General features: G+C 42.3%; 1 protein-coding gene across 3 annotated transcripts in view; it reads right to left on the reverse strand.

Moving 5' to 3' along the window:
• Positions 1–19,870, reverse strand: part of AXDND1 (axonemal dynein light chain domain containing 1) — a 199,763-nt gene that overhangs the window by 134,751 nt on the left and 45,142 nt on the right. For all 3 annotated transcript variants that reach the window (XM_073593064.1, XM_073593063.1, XM_073593065.1), the window contains exons 4-8: positions 16,326–16,428; positions 11,152–11,237; positions 10,199–10,255; positions 9,990–10,098; positions 6,334–6,455 (exon numbers count right to left, since the gene is read on the reverse strand). In XM_073593064.1, coding sequence (XP_073449165.1) covers positions 6,334–6,455; positions 9,990–10,098; positions 10,199–10,255; positions 11,152–11,237; positions 16,326–16,428 — 477 coding nt within the window. The remainder of the gene's footprint in view (positions 1–6,333; positions 6,456–9,989; positions 10,099–10,198; positions 10,256–11,151; positions 11,238–16,325; positions 16,429–19,870) is intronic.

Here is a 19,870-nt window from a genome sequence, read left to right on the forward strand (position 1 = left end):
AGAGCTTTCTTTTGGTGGTATTTGATCACCTCTGCTGTTTTTATTTTTTGCGCTCTAAACAAAAAAAGAGCGACAATTTAGAAAAAAAATGCATTATTTTTTACTTTTTGCTATAATTAATATCCCCAAAAAATATATAAAAAAAATGTTTTTTCCTCAGTTTAGGCTGATACGTATTCTTCTACATATTTTTGGTATAAAAAAATCACAATAAGCGTATATATTGATTGGTTTGCGCAAAAGTTATAGCGTCTACAAAATAGGGAATAGTTTTATGGCATTTTTATTAATAATTTTTTTTTACTAGTAATGGCGGCGATCAGCGATTTTTATCATGACTGCGACATTATGGCAGACACATCGGACAATTTTGCACATTTTTGGGACCACTGGCATTAATACAGCGATCAGTGCGATTAAAAATGCACTGATTACTGTAAAAATGTCACTGGCAGTGAAGGGGTTAAAACTAGGGGGCAGTGAAGGGGTTAATGTGTGTCCTAGTTTGTGTTCTAACTGAAGGGGGATGGGTACTGTGCAGGGAAACTAACAGATCGCTGTTCATACTCTGTATGAACAGACGACCTGTCAGTTCTCTGCTCAGAGAACCGGAAACTGTGTGTTTACACAAACAGTTCCTGGCTCTCTGTGTGCCCCGAGCGATCGCGGGAGCCGCACTCGCATCGACTCAGGGAGCAAGCGGGGGGCGCGCACGGCCATCTGTTACCGACGTAACCTAATGGCGATTCGCGCAGCCGAGCCATGTTGCCGCAGTGCAAATGTGGCGGCTGGTCGGCAAGCGGTTAAACTAGGCGACGGGGGGAGGGTCCAATGGTAGGGAAAGTAAGCACGGAACATATTCCAGAGGATAGCATTGGGGGCATTAGTGGTAGGTTGACTAAAGCACCTAAACCCAAGGTAAGTATAGTAACAAGTCCTATTTACAACTCCAGAGCACCCAATAAGGAGATAGTATGCGACCGGTCTAAACCATGTGGCATGTTCACCAATGCCAGGAGTCTGGCGGACAAGATGGGAGAACTAGATCTACTGTTGTACAAGGAGGATTTAGATTTTGTAGGAATTACAGAGACTTGGGTAGACAGCTCTCATGATTGGCTGTCAATCATTCAAGGGTATTCCCTATATCGCAGGGATAGAGAGTGTAAAAAAGGGGGAGGGGTATGCCTGTGTATACAAAAATGATGTACAAGTGAATGCGAGAGATAACTACTAAGGGAGCAAGGGAGGAGGTGGAATCCTTATGGGTAAAGCTACAAATTGAGGAAACTAAAAGGTAAAGTAATACTGGGGGTATTCTATAGGACCCCTAACCAGAGGGAGGAGGCGGAGGCAGACCTCCTATCACAATTTGGATTAGCAGCAAGAATGGGAAGTGTCATTATAATGGGGGATTTTAATTATCCAGACATAGAGTGAGTGAAGGAACCGCGCATTCATCTAAGGCTCACCAGTTCCTAAATGTCTTCCAGGACAATTTCATGGGTCAGATGGTAAATGCACCAACTAGAAATAAAGCGTTACTAACAATACAGACTCGATCACGGATATGGAAATATGGGGCAATTTAGGAAACAGTGATCACAGGTCAGTTTTAGTATAAATCACACAAATAGGAAACATAAGGGGGTACAAAGACACTGAATTTCAAAACAGCCAACTTCTCTAAACTACAATCCTTGCTAGATGATAATAATTGGAATAAAATCTTAGGAACAAAGAACACAAAATAAAAATGGGTATGCTTTAAGAGCATATTAAATAAGGGCATTAGCCAGTGCATCCCCATGGGAAATAAATTTAAAAGAGCTAATAAAAGTCCTGGGACGCTTAACTCCAACGTAAAAATGCATAAAAAAGCAAAGGAGAAGGCCTTCAAAAAATACAAGGCTGAGGGGTCATCATCAGCATTCCAACTTTATGCAACAGAATGCAACAAGAATTGCAAGCACGTAATCAGGGCGGCTAAAATAGAACATGAAAGGCACATAGCGGAGGAAAGTAACAAAAATCCCAAGAAATTATTTAAGTACATAAATAGTAAGAAAGGGAGGTCAGATCATATTGGTCCCATAAAGAATGATGAAGGGAATCTGGTTACGAAGGATGGAGAGACGGCGAAGGTATTGAATGTATTCTTCTCCTCAGTCTTCACAAGAGAATTGGGGGGCTTCAGTAACCAAAACTGCAATATTTATCCTCATGAAATGTCACAGGAAGCACCTTCATGGCTAACACAGGATAGAATTAGAATTGAAAAACATTACCAAGTCACCGGGACCAGATGGCTTGCACCCAAGGGTCCTTAAGGAACTGAGGAAAGTAATTGCCAGACCATTGTTCCTAATTTTTACAAACAATCTACTGACTGGAATGGTACCAGCTGATTGGAGAGAAGCCAATGTAGCACCAATATTTAAAAAGGGCCAAAATACATCCCTGGGAATTACAGACCAGTTAGCCTAACATCAATTGTATGCAAGCTCTTGGAGGGGATGATAAGGGACTATATACAAGATTTTAGTAATGACAACGGTATCATTAGCAGTAATCAGCATGGATTCATGCAGAATCGTTCTTGCCAAACCAATCTATTAACCTATGAGGAGGTGAGCTGCCATCTAGATAAAGGAAGGTCCGTAGATGTGGCGTTTCTGGATTTTGCAAAAGCATTTGATACAGTTCCCCATAAATGCTTACTGTATAAATTAAGGTCCGTTGGCATGGACCATAGGGTGAGTACACAGATTGAAAACTGGCTACAGGGGTGAGTTCAGAGGATATTAATAAATGGGGAGTAAATGGGGAATACTCAGAATGGTCCGGGGTGGAAAGTGGGGTACCCCAGGGTTCTGTCCTGGGACCAATCCTATTTAATTTATTCATAAACAACCTGGAGGATGGGATAAACAGCTCTATCTCTGTAATTGCAGACGATACTAAGCTAAGCAGGGCAATAACTTCTCCGCAAGATGTGGAAACCTTGCAAGTAGATCTGAAACAAATTAATGGGGTGGGCAACTACATGGCAAATGTCGTTGGATTTTGCAAAAGCGTTTGATACAGTTCCCCATAAATGCTTACTGTATAAATTAGGGTCCATTGGCATGGACCATAGGGTGAGTACACGGATTGAAAACTGGCTACAGGGGTGAGTTCAGAGGATATTAATAAATGGGGAATAAATGGGGAATACTCAGAATGGTCCGGGGTGGAAAGTGGGGTACCCCAGGGTTCTGTCCTGGGACCAATCCTATTTAATTTATTCATAAACAACCTGGAGGATGGGATAAACAGCTCTATCTCTGTATTTGCAGACGATACTAAGCTAAGCAGGGCAATAACTTCTCCGCAAGATGTGGAAACCTTGCAAGTAGATCTGAAACAAATTAATGGGGTGGGCAACTACATGACAAATGAGGTTTAATGTAGAAAAAAGTAAAATGATGCATTTGGGTGGCAATATGAATGCAATCTACTCATAAGGGGGAGAACCTCTGAGGGAATCTAGGATGGAAAAGGACCTTGGGGTCCTAGTAGATGACAGGCTCAGCATTGGCATGCAATGCCAAGCTGCTGCAAGCAAAGCAAACAGAATATTGGCATGCATTTAAAAGGGGATTAACTCCAGAGATAAAACAATAATTCTCCCACTCTACAAGACTCTGGTCCGGCCGCACCTGGAGTATGCTGTCCAGTTCTGGGCACCAGTCCTCAGGAAGGATGTGCTGGAACTGGAGAGAGTCCAGAGAAGGGCAACAAAACTAATAAAGGCACTGGAGGACCTTAGTTCTGAGGAAAGGTTACGAGCACTGAACTTGTTCTCTCTGGAGAAGAGACGCTTGAGAGGGGATATGATTTCAATGTACAAATACCGTACTGGTGACCCCACAATAGGGATAAAACTTTTCCACAAAAGGGAATTTAATAAGGCAGGCTGGCATTCACTAAAACTAGAAGAAAAGCGGTTTAATCTTAAACTGCGTAGAGAGTTCTTTACTGTAAGAGTGGTTAGGATGTGGAATTCTCTTCCACATGCAGTGGTTTCAGCGGGGAGCATCGACCACAACATACAGGGATATACAATGTAGTACTGACATAAAATCACACACATAGGTTGAACTTGATGGACTTGTGTCTTTTTTCAACCTCGCCTACTATGTAACTATGCATTAAACATATGTACATGATTTTATCATGCCAGAAGTTCTCAGACAGACTAAACAAAAAGGAATCCGCAGAGTGGGAAAATCTGGCTAAAGCCTCATCAGGCCAGAAAGTCCTATGGCATGGTAGCTGAGGCATTAGTTTAATGGTGAATAGAAGATCTGAAGATATTAATATATTAAAATGGAACTGAACTCAAAAAGTGAACATTTACGGTTATAGGGAATACTTGGAAATGTTATTTGTACCTAAGCATTACCCTGAAAAATATACCCTTTGCCTGGAATTCCCCCTAACAAATAGCAGTGCAAGTTTTGATATGTGAGTATTCCTAGGCGCTCCTGTGCATACAGCCTCAAAGCTGTATATTTGCAATGTAAGACTGCTAGTCTCAGGAGATTTGGCATGAGATCTGGTGCTGTCACTAATGTGCTGCTCACTGTTCTCTATGTTTTGAGGCTCTGAAATGAGGAAGCAAAGCCCTGCCTCTTCCAAGGTGGCCATCTCCACACATAAATACAATATAATGCAGATTAAGGCATAAAAAGTCACCAATAGGAAAAGATAAGATAAAAAAGACATTGGCATTACTGGTGACTATGCAAAGTTAAATCAATAATTCTACCACATTTCACTGCTGCCACATTACTACCCTCATCAAAAACTCATACATGAATTTATATGTAGTGAGGTATAAGTATCAATTCAAATGTAGCGCTGTGATAAAATACAAATAAAATAAATGTGCAAAGAAGTGCAAACAAACTCGATTACAAACAAATATATAATATCATATCCACCCAGTGGCCAAACCATGGGAAATTTAAAATGTCCAATTCAGTCCCAATAAAAGAATGGAGGAGTCACCAAACCAGCCAAATCCACGATGTTCAGCAATGTTTTAACACTGTGTTCACCAGTCTTCCAAAGCGACACGCTAGTGCTCAAGTGCTTCACCACTCCCTGACAGACAGACGCCCAACACAACAATATGCCTCTCTGGTAACAGATTGTCATAAAGCACTTTATCAGATGATAGCTCAGGCCTGCAGGGTCAACTGTGTTCTCCTACTCCAATCCTTCTCCTTACGTGTCCTAGGTGTTGGTCATAAAAAAAATATGCACTTCAATAATGTAATACCATCAAGGCAAGCGACTCACAAAAGGTAAGCAAATAGCAAGCATATAGAAAATATACGACATCTAGGACTTCAGCACATGGAGACAGCCACAATCTTCAGCCTGAAAATCACAGAGCAGCCGCTCAGTGTAGCGGTATCTCACAGCCCAGCCGCCAAGGTCCCAAACATCACTTCCAGTTTCCACATGGAAGCCTGACTTAGCTACAACCAGATGTGAAGTTTGGGACCGGACAGGCTGGGGGAGAGATACCGCTACACTGAGTGGTAGCTCTTTTATTTTGAGGCTGAAAGTTGTGGCTGTTACCTTATGCTGAAAGTCTGGATGTCATATATTTTATATATGCTTCCTATTTGTTATGTACCTTAGTTTTTCTTCATTAATAAAGTCACTTTTCCTTATAGTATTGCACTACTGGAGTGCATTTTATTTTTATATGTGCGGAGAAGTAGTGGAGGAGGGCAGCGCAGATGACCCTGCAGGACTGAGCCATCATCTTATAAAGTACTATACGCCAATCTGTTACCAGAGAGGCATATTGTTGTGGTGAGTGTCTTTTTGGCAGTGATGAAGGACATGTGAACTATAGTGTTACTTTGGAAGATTGATGAACACAGTGGATTTGACTGGTTTGATGACTGAATTGGACATTTTAATATTCCCATGGTTTGGACACTGGGTGGATATGTTATTATATTTATAAATTTGTTTGTAATCGAGTTTGTTTGCACTTCTTTGCATATTTATTTTATTTGTATTTTATCACAGCATTACATTTGAATTGAAGTATAGATTCATATATGAATATTGGCAACTAGTCTTTCGCCCTTTTCTGGGCACAGCTTCTCTTTGACTCTAGAGCTATTTTCACAGCCTACCCCTTGAGATATATGAATAAACTGTCTTAAGTGGTTTTTATTTTTCTTATAAATTATTATTGTTCATTCTAACATGATGAACAGAAAGTTATTATGGCTTATGAAGTGTTTCCAAGTTAGTACTGACCTGAGCTTAGCTAATAGCTCTCCTCTCTCCGCACACTCCACACTGACCTGTCGGATCAGCTCATGAAAGACAATGTTGTAGATATTCTGCTCAGTCTTTAGCAATTCCAGCAGATTGTGTATCTGTATCAGCGTATATAAAGAAGTGCAATTATATAGAAATAACAAATTCATATACACAAAATCAAAGATTTCTCCATAGGAACCACTGAGGTACCAAAACCACACTAATTACAACGCAGGATTAAATATTCAGTGTTTGTTGGCATTATTTTTAATCATAAAGCTAACTATGATCACAGGGCAAATTTGATTTAAAAAACGAATTTAGGAGACAAAAACACTTTTGTATAAAAGGGTGATTCTGTGCAACATGTTAACAAATTATTTAGCTACTTATGCTATCCGGCAAACAATGCATCTGTGCTAAAGTCAAATAGTGTTTTTCTAAAGTAGATGTAAACTCTAATTTGATGACTTTTAGTTTGCTTAAAGTGGCTGTAAAGCCTAAACATGTTCTACTTAATAAATAAACAGTGCAGCACCAAAATAGCTGTGATAACTAAATCATAAACTTATTGTAGCACTAATATGTTTAAAAAGTCCATAAAAACAATATAAGCTGACAAGCATAATCCAAAAAAAAGTCCAGAGAATGTTAATACATTGTATAGTCCAAATGCAAACAGAAGTGAAGAAAAATGAATCAGATGCAACCACTCCAGTGAACGTGAAGATATTAGTCAAATTGTGTCCAAATAGCTGAACCACCACCAGTGAACTGCAAACTCACCCGAACAAATGGCCGTCACAGCAACATGTAGGCCTTACAGCATATGTGGAAATCTCTCTGGATGTGTCACAGCAGGCCACAGTGAAGAGTGGGCATGGCTTTCATTGTGCCAAGGGTGTTGCTAGGATTTGTAAAAGACCTGGGGCACCTTTGGGCATGTCAAAAAGAAGAGTAATGAGGTAAGCGTATTGTGCTGTGGTGGACATTGGGTGTGGCCAAATTGTGTTTAATAGTGGGAGGGGCTTAAGGGGTATGGTTAAATCATACAAGGTCAGTGTGTCCCACAGTACAATCCCCCCCAAAGTCGGTCTGTCCCTCAGTATAATCCTTCCACCCAGCTCAATCTGTCCCCAGTATAATCCCCCCTCAGGTCAGTCCATCTCCCAGTATAATACTTCCTTCCCCCGCTCAAGATCAATCTGTCCCCCAGTATAATCCTGCCCAAGTTAATATTTCCCCCAGTATAATCCTTTTCCCTCCCCCCACAGGTCTGTCCCCGCAGTACAATCTCCCCCCCAGGTCAGTCTGTGCCCCCAGTACAATCTCCCCCAGGTCAGTCTGCCCCCCTGTATAATCCTTCCTCCTCCTCCCTCATGTTAATCTGTGTCCAGTATAATCCCACAGGTCAGTCTGTCCCCCAGTACAATCCTGTCCCCCCCCAGGTCAATCCCCCCCGTATAATCCCCCCCAGGTCAGTCTGTCCACAGTATAACCCTTCCCTCCCAGGTCAATCTGTCCCCCAGTATAATTACCCCCAGGTCAGTCTGTCCTCCAGTATAATCCCCCTGGTCAGTCTGTCCCCCGTATAATCCCCCTCCCAGGTCAATCTTTTGCCCAGTATAAATCCCTCCAAGGTCAGTCTGTCCCCCCGTTATAATCCCCCCAGGTCAATCTGCCCCCCAGTATAATACCCCCCAGTAGAATCCCCCCCAAATCAGTCAGACTGACCTTGGGGGGATTGTACTGGGGAACATTAGATGATTTTTTTGCAGAAATGTTTATCAAATCACTGTTTTATTAACAATAAAATAAAATCATTATATTACCCCTAATATCTCTTTTTTGAGACAGAGAAAGGCATTGAGGACATAGAGTCCTTGTTCCTTTTCTCTGCAGGCTCAGCTGCACTGAAACGGAATAATGAATAGAAGTCTCAGTACAGAGGCTCCTATTCATTCACACGATGAAACATAGTAAACACTATTTACTATGCTTCAGTGATGAATGCACACAGGAGCGATCGGCATCGGGGGGGAGATAAGGGGGCCTGGACAGCAGTAGTGCAGGAAGACGGAGCGGAGATCAGTGATGGGGGGACACAGTACAAGAGGGGGTCGGAGCAGTATGTGAGAGATCCACTTTCAGAGGTAAATCCCTCTGTGGCTCACTTGCAGCACTTGAAGCTGGTGGGAGGGAAGAGGAGGAGGAGGAGAAGCTGGTGGCTACAGGGGAGCCACAGAGGATCGGTGCAGCATGGGGCAGATATGAGCAGAGGAGGAGCATTTTGGAGCACAGGTGGAGCTGCAACTGCGGTCAGTCAAATCCTGTGATGAGGGAGCAAGGGGCAGGGCCGAGCCTTGCTATCTGTGTCAATAGACACAGGCAGCGCAGCTTGGGAGCCTGCAGATGTGCCACAATAGGAAGATTCCTATGGTGGCATACAGGGCTTTTTTTCTCAGAAAATAGGTGCAGGAACTCCCTCCTCCTGAGTCATCCTTCGTCTCTGCCCCCTACCCACCTCACTGTCTCTTGGCTCCAACCCCTACCCACTTCCCAAAATCGTCCCTTTTAGAGAATACAAAACCAAGTATCATTTTGTGCTACTAAGTAATTTGTATGGAACATGATAGACCCCACCCCAGCAACAGTAGACCCTCCAGCAACAATAGATCCCCCACACAACAACAGACCTTCCCCCCCAGCAACAATGGGCCCTCCCGCAACAAATACCACCCCAACAACAATAGACCACACCAGCAACAACAGATCCTCCAGCAGCCAGAAACAGTAGACCTCTCCCTCAATAGTAGATCTTTCCCAGCAACAGTAGACCCCCTGCCAGCAACAATAGACCTGCTCAATAAAATAGACCCCCCACACAAAATTTGACTCCCAAAAATGACTACAGATCCCTAGCAGCCAGAATCAATAGACCCTCCAGCACACCCCAGCAATCCTTGCCAAAAAATACATTCAGTTGTGGAGGTGCCGGAACTGCGTTCCCCCGCATTCCAGCTGAAAAAAAGCCCTGGTGGAATACCAAGAAGAGGAGGAGCCAGGAGTGACAGCGGCGGACCCCAGAAGAGCAGGTAAGTATAACATGTTTGTTATTTTAAAAGAAAAAATAACTATTGACTTTACAAATGCTTTAAGTACTGTGTATCATAAACAATTGCAATGGCTTTTTTTGATATACTGTTTTGACCTATTTTCATTTTACATTGTATTCTCAGTGTCGCTGACCTCCCCCAGCCTGTTTTGTTAACTTGTTGTCTACATGTACTGTACTCGCATCAGCTTTGGCTGAACATCATTGATTAAAACCAACGTTATGATATGGATCACAGCAAACTTTGCATGCGCAGATTGTGTAAGGAAGTCACTAGTCAATACAGCATGGGTAACTTTATCCCATGGAGAAGATTTTGAAATATACAATACATTGACCGGTAGGTTTTATCCTGATTGGAGTCAATCTTTTCTCAATAATACATTGACTGGTAGGTTTTATCCTGATTGGAGTCAATCTTTTCTCTTTTTTTTTTTTTCAAATCCTACTATCTGAGTCTGGTGAAGTTAACCTGTTTCTTAAATACAGTAGATCGAACTAGGCTAATAAGAAACTTCATCCATCATATTATTACCTGAGATGGACCTTCCAATTTCATGTCTTTTTCATCCACCCCTGCATTCATTAGCATGTTGTCCAACACTTTCATAAGTTGCAGAACCTCTGATCTCCCACTAGGTTTCCTAAATAGATAGAAGTAAACAAATGTGAGTGATCATCCTATTTGCAGAGTTCCAGATTATGATTTCCACTTTGTATCTGAACAGTGAAGACCAAACTCACATAGATGGAAACAGACGAAGCTTCTTCTCATCATCTTCAAGCAGGGTTGTATACTTACTAGTGGCAGAACAAAGAAAGATGTTAATGCTGGATGACCCATTTATTAGTGTAAACACTACAGTAGAAATTTATATGGGAGAGTGATCAGTTCAGATTTAAGGTATGGTTTGGTATAGCAAATAACAGGATTAAAGCTAAAATGCAGATCACCAATTCCTTGTGCATGTAGACTGTGTTGACTAACAATGTGGCTCTGACTTAGAACAAAAAATGGCTATTGTTCATGATAACTAATCAAGTATAGGCTATTATTTCACTGTAAGTCATTACAACTTAAAGAATAACTAAAGATATAGCATTTTTTTTAGATTTGAATAAAATGGTAAGAGGGCAAAAGCCCTGTCAGGTTTTTATAGAGGTCTGTATCCTGTTAGAGACATTTGCTCTTTCTATTTGTCCTGATCACCAATGTCACGCGGATTGGAAGTGAGGTAAATCACAAAATTTGAGTTGCTACCAGAACAGGAATAGAGGGAAAATCTTTTAATGGGGAAACTTGTTCCAATGACAAATGTTTAGGAAATTCCTCTAATAGTGATATTTTAGCTATACACAAATGCGTAGGTTTATCCACCCATTGATTTTCATGTTACCGGTGGACTCCAGTGGGAGCAAAGTCTTCTTGTTGTACTCATTTCAGAGTTAGCAGAAAGTATCCACTGGACAGGGAAAGTCCTGCCCTAATGACCACAGTAGGTGGATGAAACTGGGAAGTAAATGTTCTCCTCACCAAACTCCCTGAAAGATACAGTATTTACAAAGCTGCTGGGTGGTTGTCGGCACCTAGCCAGAGATGAGTGGATTGACTCTTTACACAGTGCTTCATTTACTGAACAGTAACTGTATACATTTCTACATAACTGTCAGATTCATACAAAACAAACTCTACTCACTCTTCATAATACTCAAGTCCCAAAACACCTTTGTTCTTAACCACGTAGAACTCCTTTGGTATAATACTTTCTCCAATATTTCCTTCCTAAGAAAAATAACATACTGAAATAAACCACATTTACGCATTCTGAATGTTATTTGTAAAATTCTGGTGTTCATCATGTTAAAGTGATACTAAAGGATCATTTTTTATTTTTTTAAAATAACAAACATGTCATACTTACCTCCACTGTGCAGCTCATTTTGCACAGAGTGGCCCCGAACATCCATTTCTGGGGTCCCTCTGCTGCTCTTCCCTGCATTAGGTAACCCCCTTGGAGAAGCACTCTCCCGAGGGGGGTTACCTTGCGGGCGTGCTCCCGAGTCTATCATTCAGTGTCCATAGAGGCCGAATGCAGGACTCGGCCCCGCCCTCCGGCGCCCGCATCATTGGATTTGATTGACAGCAGTGTGAGCCAATGGCTGCGCTGCTATCAATCTATACAATCAAGAACCGTGAACCCGTAGAGAGATGGACGGCGGGGATGCACCGACGGAAATTCAGGGCTCAGGTATGTAAAACGGGGGAGTTAGGGGGCCAGTGACTGCAAGGTGTTTTTTCACCTTAATGCATAGGATGCATTAAGGTGAAAAAACACGAGCCTTTACTACCCCTTTAATTTCACCATTATATTTTGTGATGAGCAGAAGTACATTGTTTAAAAGCAGCTATTGTGAGTATAAGGCAAACAAACAGAAGCCTGTTAAAAAATAATAATTGGCATGGTGTTTTGTGAGTATAAGGGTACCTGCATAGGGTTCTGATGTATGAACATCATATATTCCTGGCAGGATTGGATATATACCACTTGCGCATATATACACATATATGTATATGTACGCAAACATTCTCCTAGCTTTTGGTCTTAAGGTGGTTAAATCAAAAAAGTGTGGCAAATGCGCTTATATGCACATATTTGCATGAATGTACATAAATATGCTGACCAGCCACGCAGATTTTTGTATTATTTTTACTGATCTATATGCAGCGTACACTTAGAGTGCCTTGAAAAAGTATTGATACCCCTTGAAATTTTCCACATGTTGTCATGTTACAACCAAAAATGTAAATGTATTTTATTGGGATTGTATGTGATAGACCAACACAAAGTGGCAGAAAATTGTGAAGTGGAAGGAAAATGATAAATGGCTTTCAAAATTTTTTACAAATAAATATGGGAAAAAGTGTGACGAGCATTTGTATCTGATACCCCTAACTAAAATTTAGTGGAACCAATTGTCTTTGGAAGTCACCTAATTAGTAAATAGTGTCCACCTGTGTGTAATTAAACTCTCAATATAAATACAGCTGTTCTGTGAAGCCCTCAGAGGTCTGTTAGAGAACCTTAGTGATCAAACAGCATTGGGAAGGCCAAGGAAAACACCAGACAGGTCAGGGATAAAGTTGTGGAGAAGTTTAAAGCAGGGTTAGGTTATAAAAAAAATATCCCAAGCTTTGAACATCTCATGAAGCACTGTTCAATCCATCTTCCGACAATGGAAAGAGTATGGCACAACTGCAAACCTACCAAGACATGGCCATCCACCTAAACTGACAGGCCGGGAACGGAGAGTATTAATCAGAGAAGCAGCCAAGAGGCCCATGGTAACTCTGAAGGAGCTGCAGAGATCCACAGCTCAGGTGGGAGAATCTGTAAACAGGACAACTATTAGTCAAATCTGGCCTTTATGGAAGAGTGGCAAGAATAAAGCCATTGTTGAAAGAAAGCCATAAGAAGTTCAGTTTGCAGTTTGCAAGAAGCCATGTGGGGGACACAGCAAGGATGTGGAAGAAGGTGCTCTGGTCAGATGAGACCAAAATTTTACTTTTTAGCCTAAAAGCAAAACACTATGTGTGGAGGAAAACTAACACTGCACATCACCCTGAACACACCATCCCTACTGTGAAACATGGTGGTGGCAGCATCAGGTTATGGGGATGCTTTTCTTCAGCAGGGATAGGGAAGCTGGTCAGAGTTGATGGGAAGATAGATGGAGCCAAATACAGGGTAATCTTAAAAGAAAACCATTTAGAGTCTGCAAAAGACTTGAGACTGGGGCAGAGGTTCACCTTTCAGCAAGACAACAACCCTAAACATACAGCCAGAGCTACAATGGAATGGTTTAGATCAAAGCATATCCATGTGTTAGAATGGCCCACTCAAAATTCAGACCTAAATGTAATCAAGAATATGTGGCACATATGCTCTCCATCCAATCTGACAGAGCTTGGGCTATTTTGCAAAGAAGAATGGGCAAAAATGTCACTCTCTAGATGTGCAAAGCTTGTAGAGACATCCCAAAAAAGACTTGCAGCTGTAATTGCAGCGAAAGGTGGTTCTACAAAGTATTGACACTTTTCACATATTTATTTGTAAACAATGTTGAAAACCATTTATCATTTTCCTTCCACTTCACAATTATGTGCCACTTTGTGTTGGTCTACCACATAAAATCCCAATAAAATACATTTACGTTTTTGGTTGTAATATGACAAAATGTGGAAAATTTCAAGGGGTATGGAATCTTTTTCAAGGCACTGTATGTGCCTGTACAGACCCATTAAAAACTGCAAATAGATCAGTAAAGAAAAAGGCCTGAATTCCCAAAAAATGTGGGCAATGTTTAGGCATCCCATGTGCACAAGGTCTTAGGTAGAAAAAAAGAAGTATTGAATGTAAAAACAGAGGTTATGGTGGTAAATATTAAATCATCAATTTATTCATGATAATGCTACATATAGGAAATACCAGATATTTGATGCACAAGGTGAGAAGGGGTGTGGTTGTATTATCTAAAAATGTTTTATGGATGTAACCATACCTCCCAACCGCCCGGATTCGCCGGGACTGTCCTGGAAATTGATCTATGTCCGGGCGAATCATAGCAATGTCCCGGAGGGAGCCAAGTGCCGAAAAAAGTTCCAGCCCTTGGTTCCATTGAAAATCCTGGCAGGGGCGCTCTGGCGCTGGGCTTTTTTCAGCCGGCTGAAGGCTCCAGGAGGCAGTGAGGATGAAGAGCCGCGAGGGCGCGCCAGGATGGATTGCCCTGGAGCAGGGAGAAGAGCTCTGAAGACCTCCCAGCCCAGGACTGATGGACAGGCTGGCTAAGGATGGGTGGGCAGGAAGTGCAGGCAGCCAGGGACAGCAGCAAACAGATCCGCTGGATGGAGCAGCTCTGTGACCTCCTGTGACCACCCAGCTATAAGAACGGGGTCTGCACACTGCATGGAAGGTACTGTGTCACACACACCTTCCCACAGGAGGGACTGCAGACAGGGCTAGGGTCTCTCTTACTTCTCTCTCCCCCTCTTTCTCTCTTCCCCCCTCCCCCTCCATTCTCCCCCTCCCTCTTTACTCAGTACGTAGCGCACCCTTCAACCCTACACTCTTTATGCAGCGCAACCCTGCACTCTGTACATAGTGCATTCTGTGCATTACACCCTCCTGACCCCTGCATTCTGTGCATTACACCCTCCTGACCCCTGCTTTCTGTATATTACACACTCCTGACCCCTGCATTCTGTGCATTGCACCCTCCTGACCCCTGCATTCTATGCATTACACCCTTCTGATCCCTGCATTATGTGCATTACACTCTCATGACCCCTGCATTCTGTGCATTACACCCTCCTGACCCCTGTATTCTGTGCATTACACCCTCCTGACCCCTGCATTCTGTGCATTGCACCCTCCTGACCCCTGCATTCTATGCATTACACCCTTCTGATCCCTGCATTATGCGCATTACACTCTCATGACCCCTGCATTCTGTGCATTACACCCTCCTGACCCCTGTATTCTGTGCATTACAACCTTCTGACCCCTGTGTTCTGTGCATTACACACTCCTGACCCCTGTGTTCTGCGCATTACACCCTCCTGACCCCTGCATTCTGTGCATTACACCCTCCTGACCCCTGCATTCTGTGCATTACACCCTCCTGACCCCTGCATTCTGTGCATTACACCCTCCTGACCCCTGCATTCTGTGCATTATGTACTCCTGGACTGTGCTCTCTGTGTTTCATATGCTCCTAAACCCAGCACTGACTACAGCACTTTGTATGTTACATACTCCTGATCCTTGAACACGTTGCATTACATGGATTCCTGCACCCTGTGTTATGTATCCTAAACCCAACACTGACTGCAGTGCATTAGACATCTCTGACCCTTGTGCTTTGCCTTACAGATTCCTGCACTATATACACAATACTGTACATTATATACTTCTCACTAAAGTCTTCATTGTCTCAACAGTTGCTGGTTGCTATGCAGTCCCTGACTATTTTAATGAAGTTCTTATTTAAAGTAGGCACAAAGTCTAACCACGCCCCGTAAGCCCCTCCCACTGGTAAGCGTTTGGCCACACCCACATTTTGCCACGGGCAACAGGTTGTCCTTTGCCTCAAGTGTCCCTCATTCAGAAGTTCAAAAGTTTGGAGGTATGGTGTAATAGTTAATTGAAAGCAGAACTAAACCTAACGATGTGTTTGATGTGTGGCACGTCTGTGGTGATAACTGTCCCAGTTGACAGTGCGCTTATGTCAACTACCAATCGAACTTTCATGCTCTCAAATGGCTCATGTCATAGCTGATCATAGTTTGCAGCACCATGGCAACTGCAGATCTTAACAGAGGCTAATGTAGTACCTTCCTAGACTGTAAATAATAAAAGACTTCGCTATTTTAGTTCTATGTAAGGCTGGGTACACACGGGCCAAAAATTGTCAGAAAACGATTTGTTCAGCAGGGACAGGCCAACTTTCAGCCCATGTGTACAGCTCCCTGTCCAAGACTGGCTTCTTTCGAACGAGCATGCTGAAAAACCAGCATTCGATCAGCGCTTGCAGCCATTGGATCAGTGTGTTCTGGTAGGGGTGCAGTCCCCCTGTCAGAATACTATAGCGCAGCAGGGGAAATTGCAAGACTAACATCGCTTGTGTTAATACAGCAATCTGTTTTTTTTTTGTTCAGCCTGCTGGGTTGATCGAAAAAAAAAAAAAACATTATAGTGTGTACCCCACATTAGGCACAAAAAAAAAATCTGCATTTAATTGTAACATTGGATGCTTCCGATTACAGTACAAAACAACAAATGAAGACATTTTCAGACTTAAAGCTATAACATACCATTGTTTGAGGTGACATATCGCTTTGGTCTGTTGGCTGAAGAGCTGAAATTGCTGTATTCTTTTTTTCTATTGCCAAAGCATCACAAAGAAAAGAAATGTCCCTGGATCATAAAAAAGAGTCATAGTAGTAACATTCTGCACTCATTTTATTTCTTTTATTCACTGACAACAAACAACAGAAGAAATCTGGCTAAAGTGCTGACTGGCACAAAAGTTGTTTACTCCTCCACACATTCTATCCTTCAATATACACAGTATACTACGTTTATATACTGTATATCCAGCAAATGTTTGGCTACGTGTCGATTGTCAGTTAAAATCTGACCGTTCACCCTCCCCTAAAAGCCTGTAGGTTCAGGAGCAGCTTCTATGACCCTATAGGCTGCCTGCATGCAGCTCCCGATGGCTCCATCTGCATACAGTAAATGACTGGTTCACACTATATGGGCCACATATTCTGTGTGAATAAGGTTGTAAACCTGATCTTCGGGCAGATGTAAAAGACACAAATTAATGCAGCTCTGTATTCATTAGGGGCCCATTCTCTCTTCACAGTTCTTCACAGAGATCTGTTTGGACTAAAGACCTCATTACCTTAAAGCACGGCAATACACTATACACTCATTGGTGTGTTGTGTTGCCATACATTTTTATGGGCACCCCAACACATTATGGACATGCAGCTATGATTCGCATGCATTGTAGTGCATACACAATGCATGGTAACACATTACTGTGCCTTATTATTAGTATGCATAGCGGGCTGCTATGAGAAAACGGCACATGTGCATGTACATGTTTGCACATGTTGCTTTAAAAAGCACATAAAATGGGTGGAAATGTTCAAACATTTTCCCTGCATTTTATCGCAAGTTAGTGTGAATTCAGCCTAACATTTCCCTTATAGGATGTCAAAATTCAAATGTGAGAATTACATCATGGCACCCACCCCTGTAACAGCATTTGGGCCTAGAAATTGGCCACCCAAACCCAAGTGTAATGGTTATGCATACAAAGCACTTGAAAAGCTATGTGTGACAGCCATGTTATTTCAGGAAACATAGCTCTGCCGTGACATTTTTGCAGGATGAAGACATAATAACAGCAGTGATTTCTTTCACATCCTCCCCAGGAAGGACTTTCATACACTCCACAAGCATTAAGCTGCATACCAGAACATTCTTATCAATTACCTGAATCCACACTTCAGTCAGATTTTGCAAGCTTGAGCGGTCAGAAAAACAACCAGATATCTTGCCAGATCACCCCCATAGTAAATACCTTAGTTGGAGACAAGGCTGAGGGATCATCAGCATTCAGACTTTACAAAGAATCCAACAAGAAATGTAAGGGTGCAATTACAGCGGCTAAGATAGAACATGAAAGACACATAGAGGAGGAGAGCAAAAAAAAAAAAAAAACAAGACATTTTTTAGGTATATAAACAGTAAAAGAGGGAGGACAGCCCATATTGGCCCCATAAAGAATGAGGAAGGGAATCTGGTTACAAAGGATAGTAAGATGGCAAAGGTATTGAATTTATTCTTCTCCTCAGTCTTCACGAGGGAATCGGGGGGCTTCAGTAGGAAGCACCCTCTTGGCTAACAGAGGACAGAATTAGAAATAGACTTGAAAAACTTCATTAATAAGTCACCGGGATCAGATGGCTTGCACCCGAGGGTCCTTAGAGAACTCAGTCAAGTAATTGCCAGACCATTGTTCCCAATTTTTACTGACAGTCTACTGACTGGAATGGTAGCGGCTGATTGGAGAAAAGCCATTGTAGCACTAATATTTAAAAAAGGGCCAAAATACATCCCTGGGAATTACAGACCAGTTAGCCTAACATCAATAGTATGCAAGCTCTTGGAGGGGATGATAAGGGACTATATACAAGATTTTAGTAATGAAAACGGTGTCATTAGCAGTAATCAGCATGCATTCATGAAGAATCGTTCTTGCCAAACCAATCTATTAACCTTCTATGAGGAGGTGAGCTGCCATCTAGATAAAGGAAGGCCGTAGACGTGGTGTATTTGACACATTTGACACAGTTACCCATAAACATTTACTGTACAAAGTAAGGTGCGTTGGCATGGACCACAGGGTGAGTACATTGGTTAAAAACTGGCTACAAGGGCGAGTTCAGAGGGTAGTGATAAGTGGGGAGTACTTGGAATGGTCAGGGGTGGAAAGTGGGGTCCCCCAGGGTTCTGTCCTGGGACCAATCCTATTTAATTCATTTATAAACGACCTGGAGGATGGGGTGAACAGCTCAGTCTCTGTATTTGCGGACGATACTAAGCTAAGCAGGGCAATAACTTCTCCGCAGGATGTGGAAACCTTGCAAGAAGATCTGAACAAATTAATGGGGTGGGCAACTACATGGCAAATTAGGTTAAATGTGGAAAAATTTTAAATAATGCATTTGGGTGGCAAAAAATATGAATGGAAAAAACAAGTGAACAAATATCTGCGCTAACTAAAAAAAGGAATAAAAGCAGCCAGCATAGTTTGTAGATTTCATCAAACACAAGTGTATAAAGTCAAAATGCAGCGCTAAAGTGAAACAAATATATAAATAAATGTGATAGTCCATAAAAATCAATCAGAAGTAAAGATGACGTGAAGCCTCCACCAAACTTTACTGCCGGTTCACACAGGGGCGACTTGTCAGGTGACCTAGCCGCCTGACAAGTCGCCTCCCGTTCTGTACTACGGAACCGTTCTAATAGGAGCGACGCAAGTCGCTCCGACTTAGAAAAAGGTTCCTGTACTACTTTGGGGGCGACTTGAGGCAACTTGCATAGACTTCTATACAGAAGTCGTTTTGCAAGTCGCCGTGGAAGTCATGTGCAGGTCGCCTCGGTGAGGCGACCTGCAAGTCGTGCCGCCCCTGTGTGAACAGGGGCTTAGTGTGCATAGGAAAAGCACACCACACCCACGTGCTATCAATCTGCTTACCAGAAAGATATGAAAAACAGGCGATGTGATCATATGATGCAAAGGGTTAACAGTAGATCCAAATGGCACACTCCATCATGGGCAGGCAGAACATGGAAATAATCGGGTCATCACATATCAGAAGAATCAGGACTCACATAAGCACTGCTGGTGCTTGCTGCTGGGACCCACTGACCTACACATACTCTCAGATGTGATGACTGCACCAATCATCCATCCCTTATGTGAGTCCTGATTCTTCTGATATGTGATGACCCGATTATTTCCATGTTCTGCCTGCCCATGATGGAGTGTGCCATTTGGATCTACTGTTAACCCTTTGCATCATATGATCACATTGCCTGTTTTTCATATCTTTCTGGTAAGCAGATTGATAGCACGTGGGTGTGGTGTGCTTTTCCTGTGCACACTGAAGTTTGGTGGAGGCTTCACGTCATCTTTACTTCTGATTGATTTTTATGGACTATCACATTTATTTATATATTTGTTTCACTTTAGCGCTGCATTTTGACTTTATAAAAATATGAATGCAATTTACTCACTGAGGGGAGAACCACTGGGGGAATCAAGGATGGAAAA

Source organism: Aquarana catesbeiana, linkage group LG07 (assembly GCF_042186555.1).
Source record: "Aquarana catesbeiana isolate 2022-GZ linkage group LG07, ASM4218655v1, whole genome shotgun sequence".
Taxonomy (NCBI): Eukaryota; Metazoa; Chordata; class Amphibia; order Anura; family Ranidae; genus Aquarana; species Aquarana catesbeiana.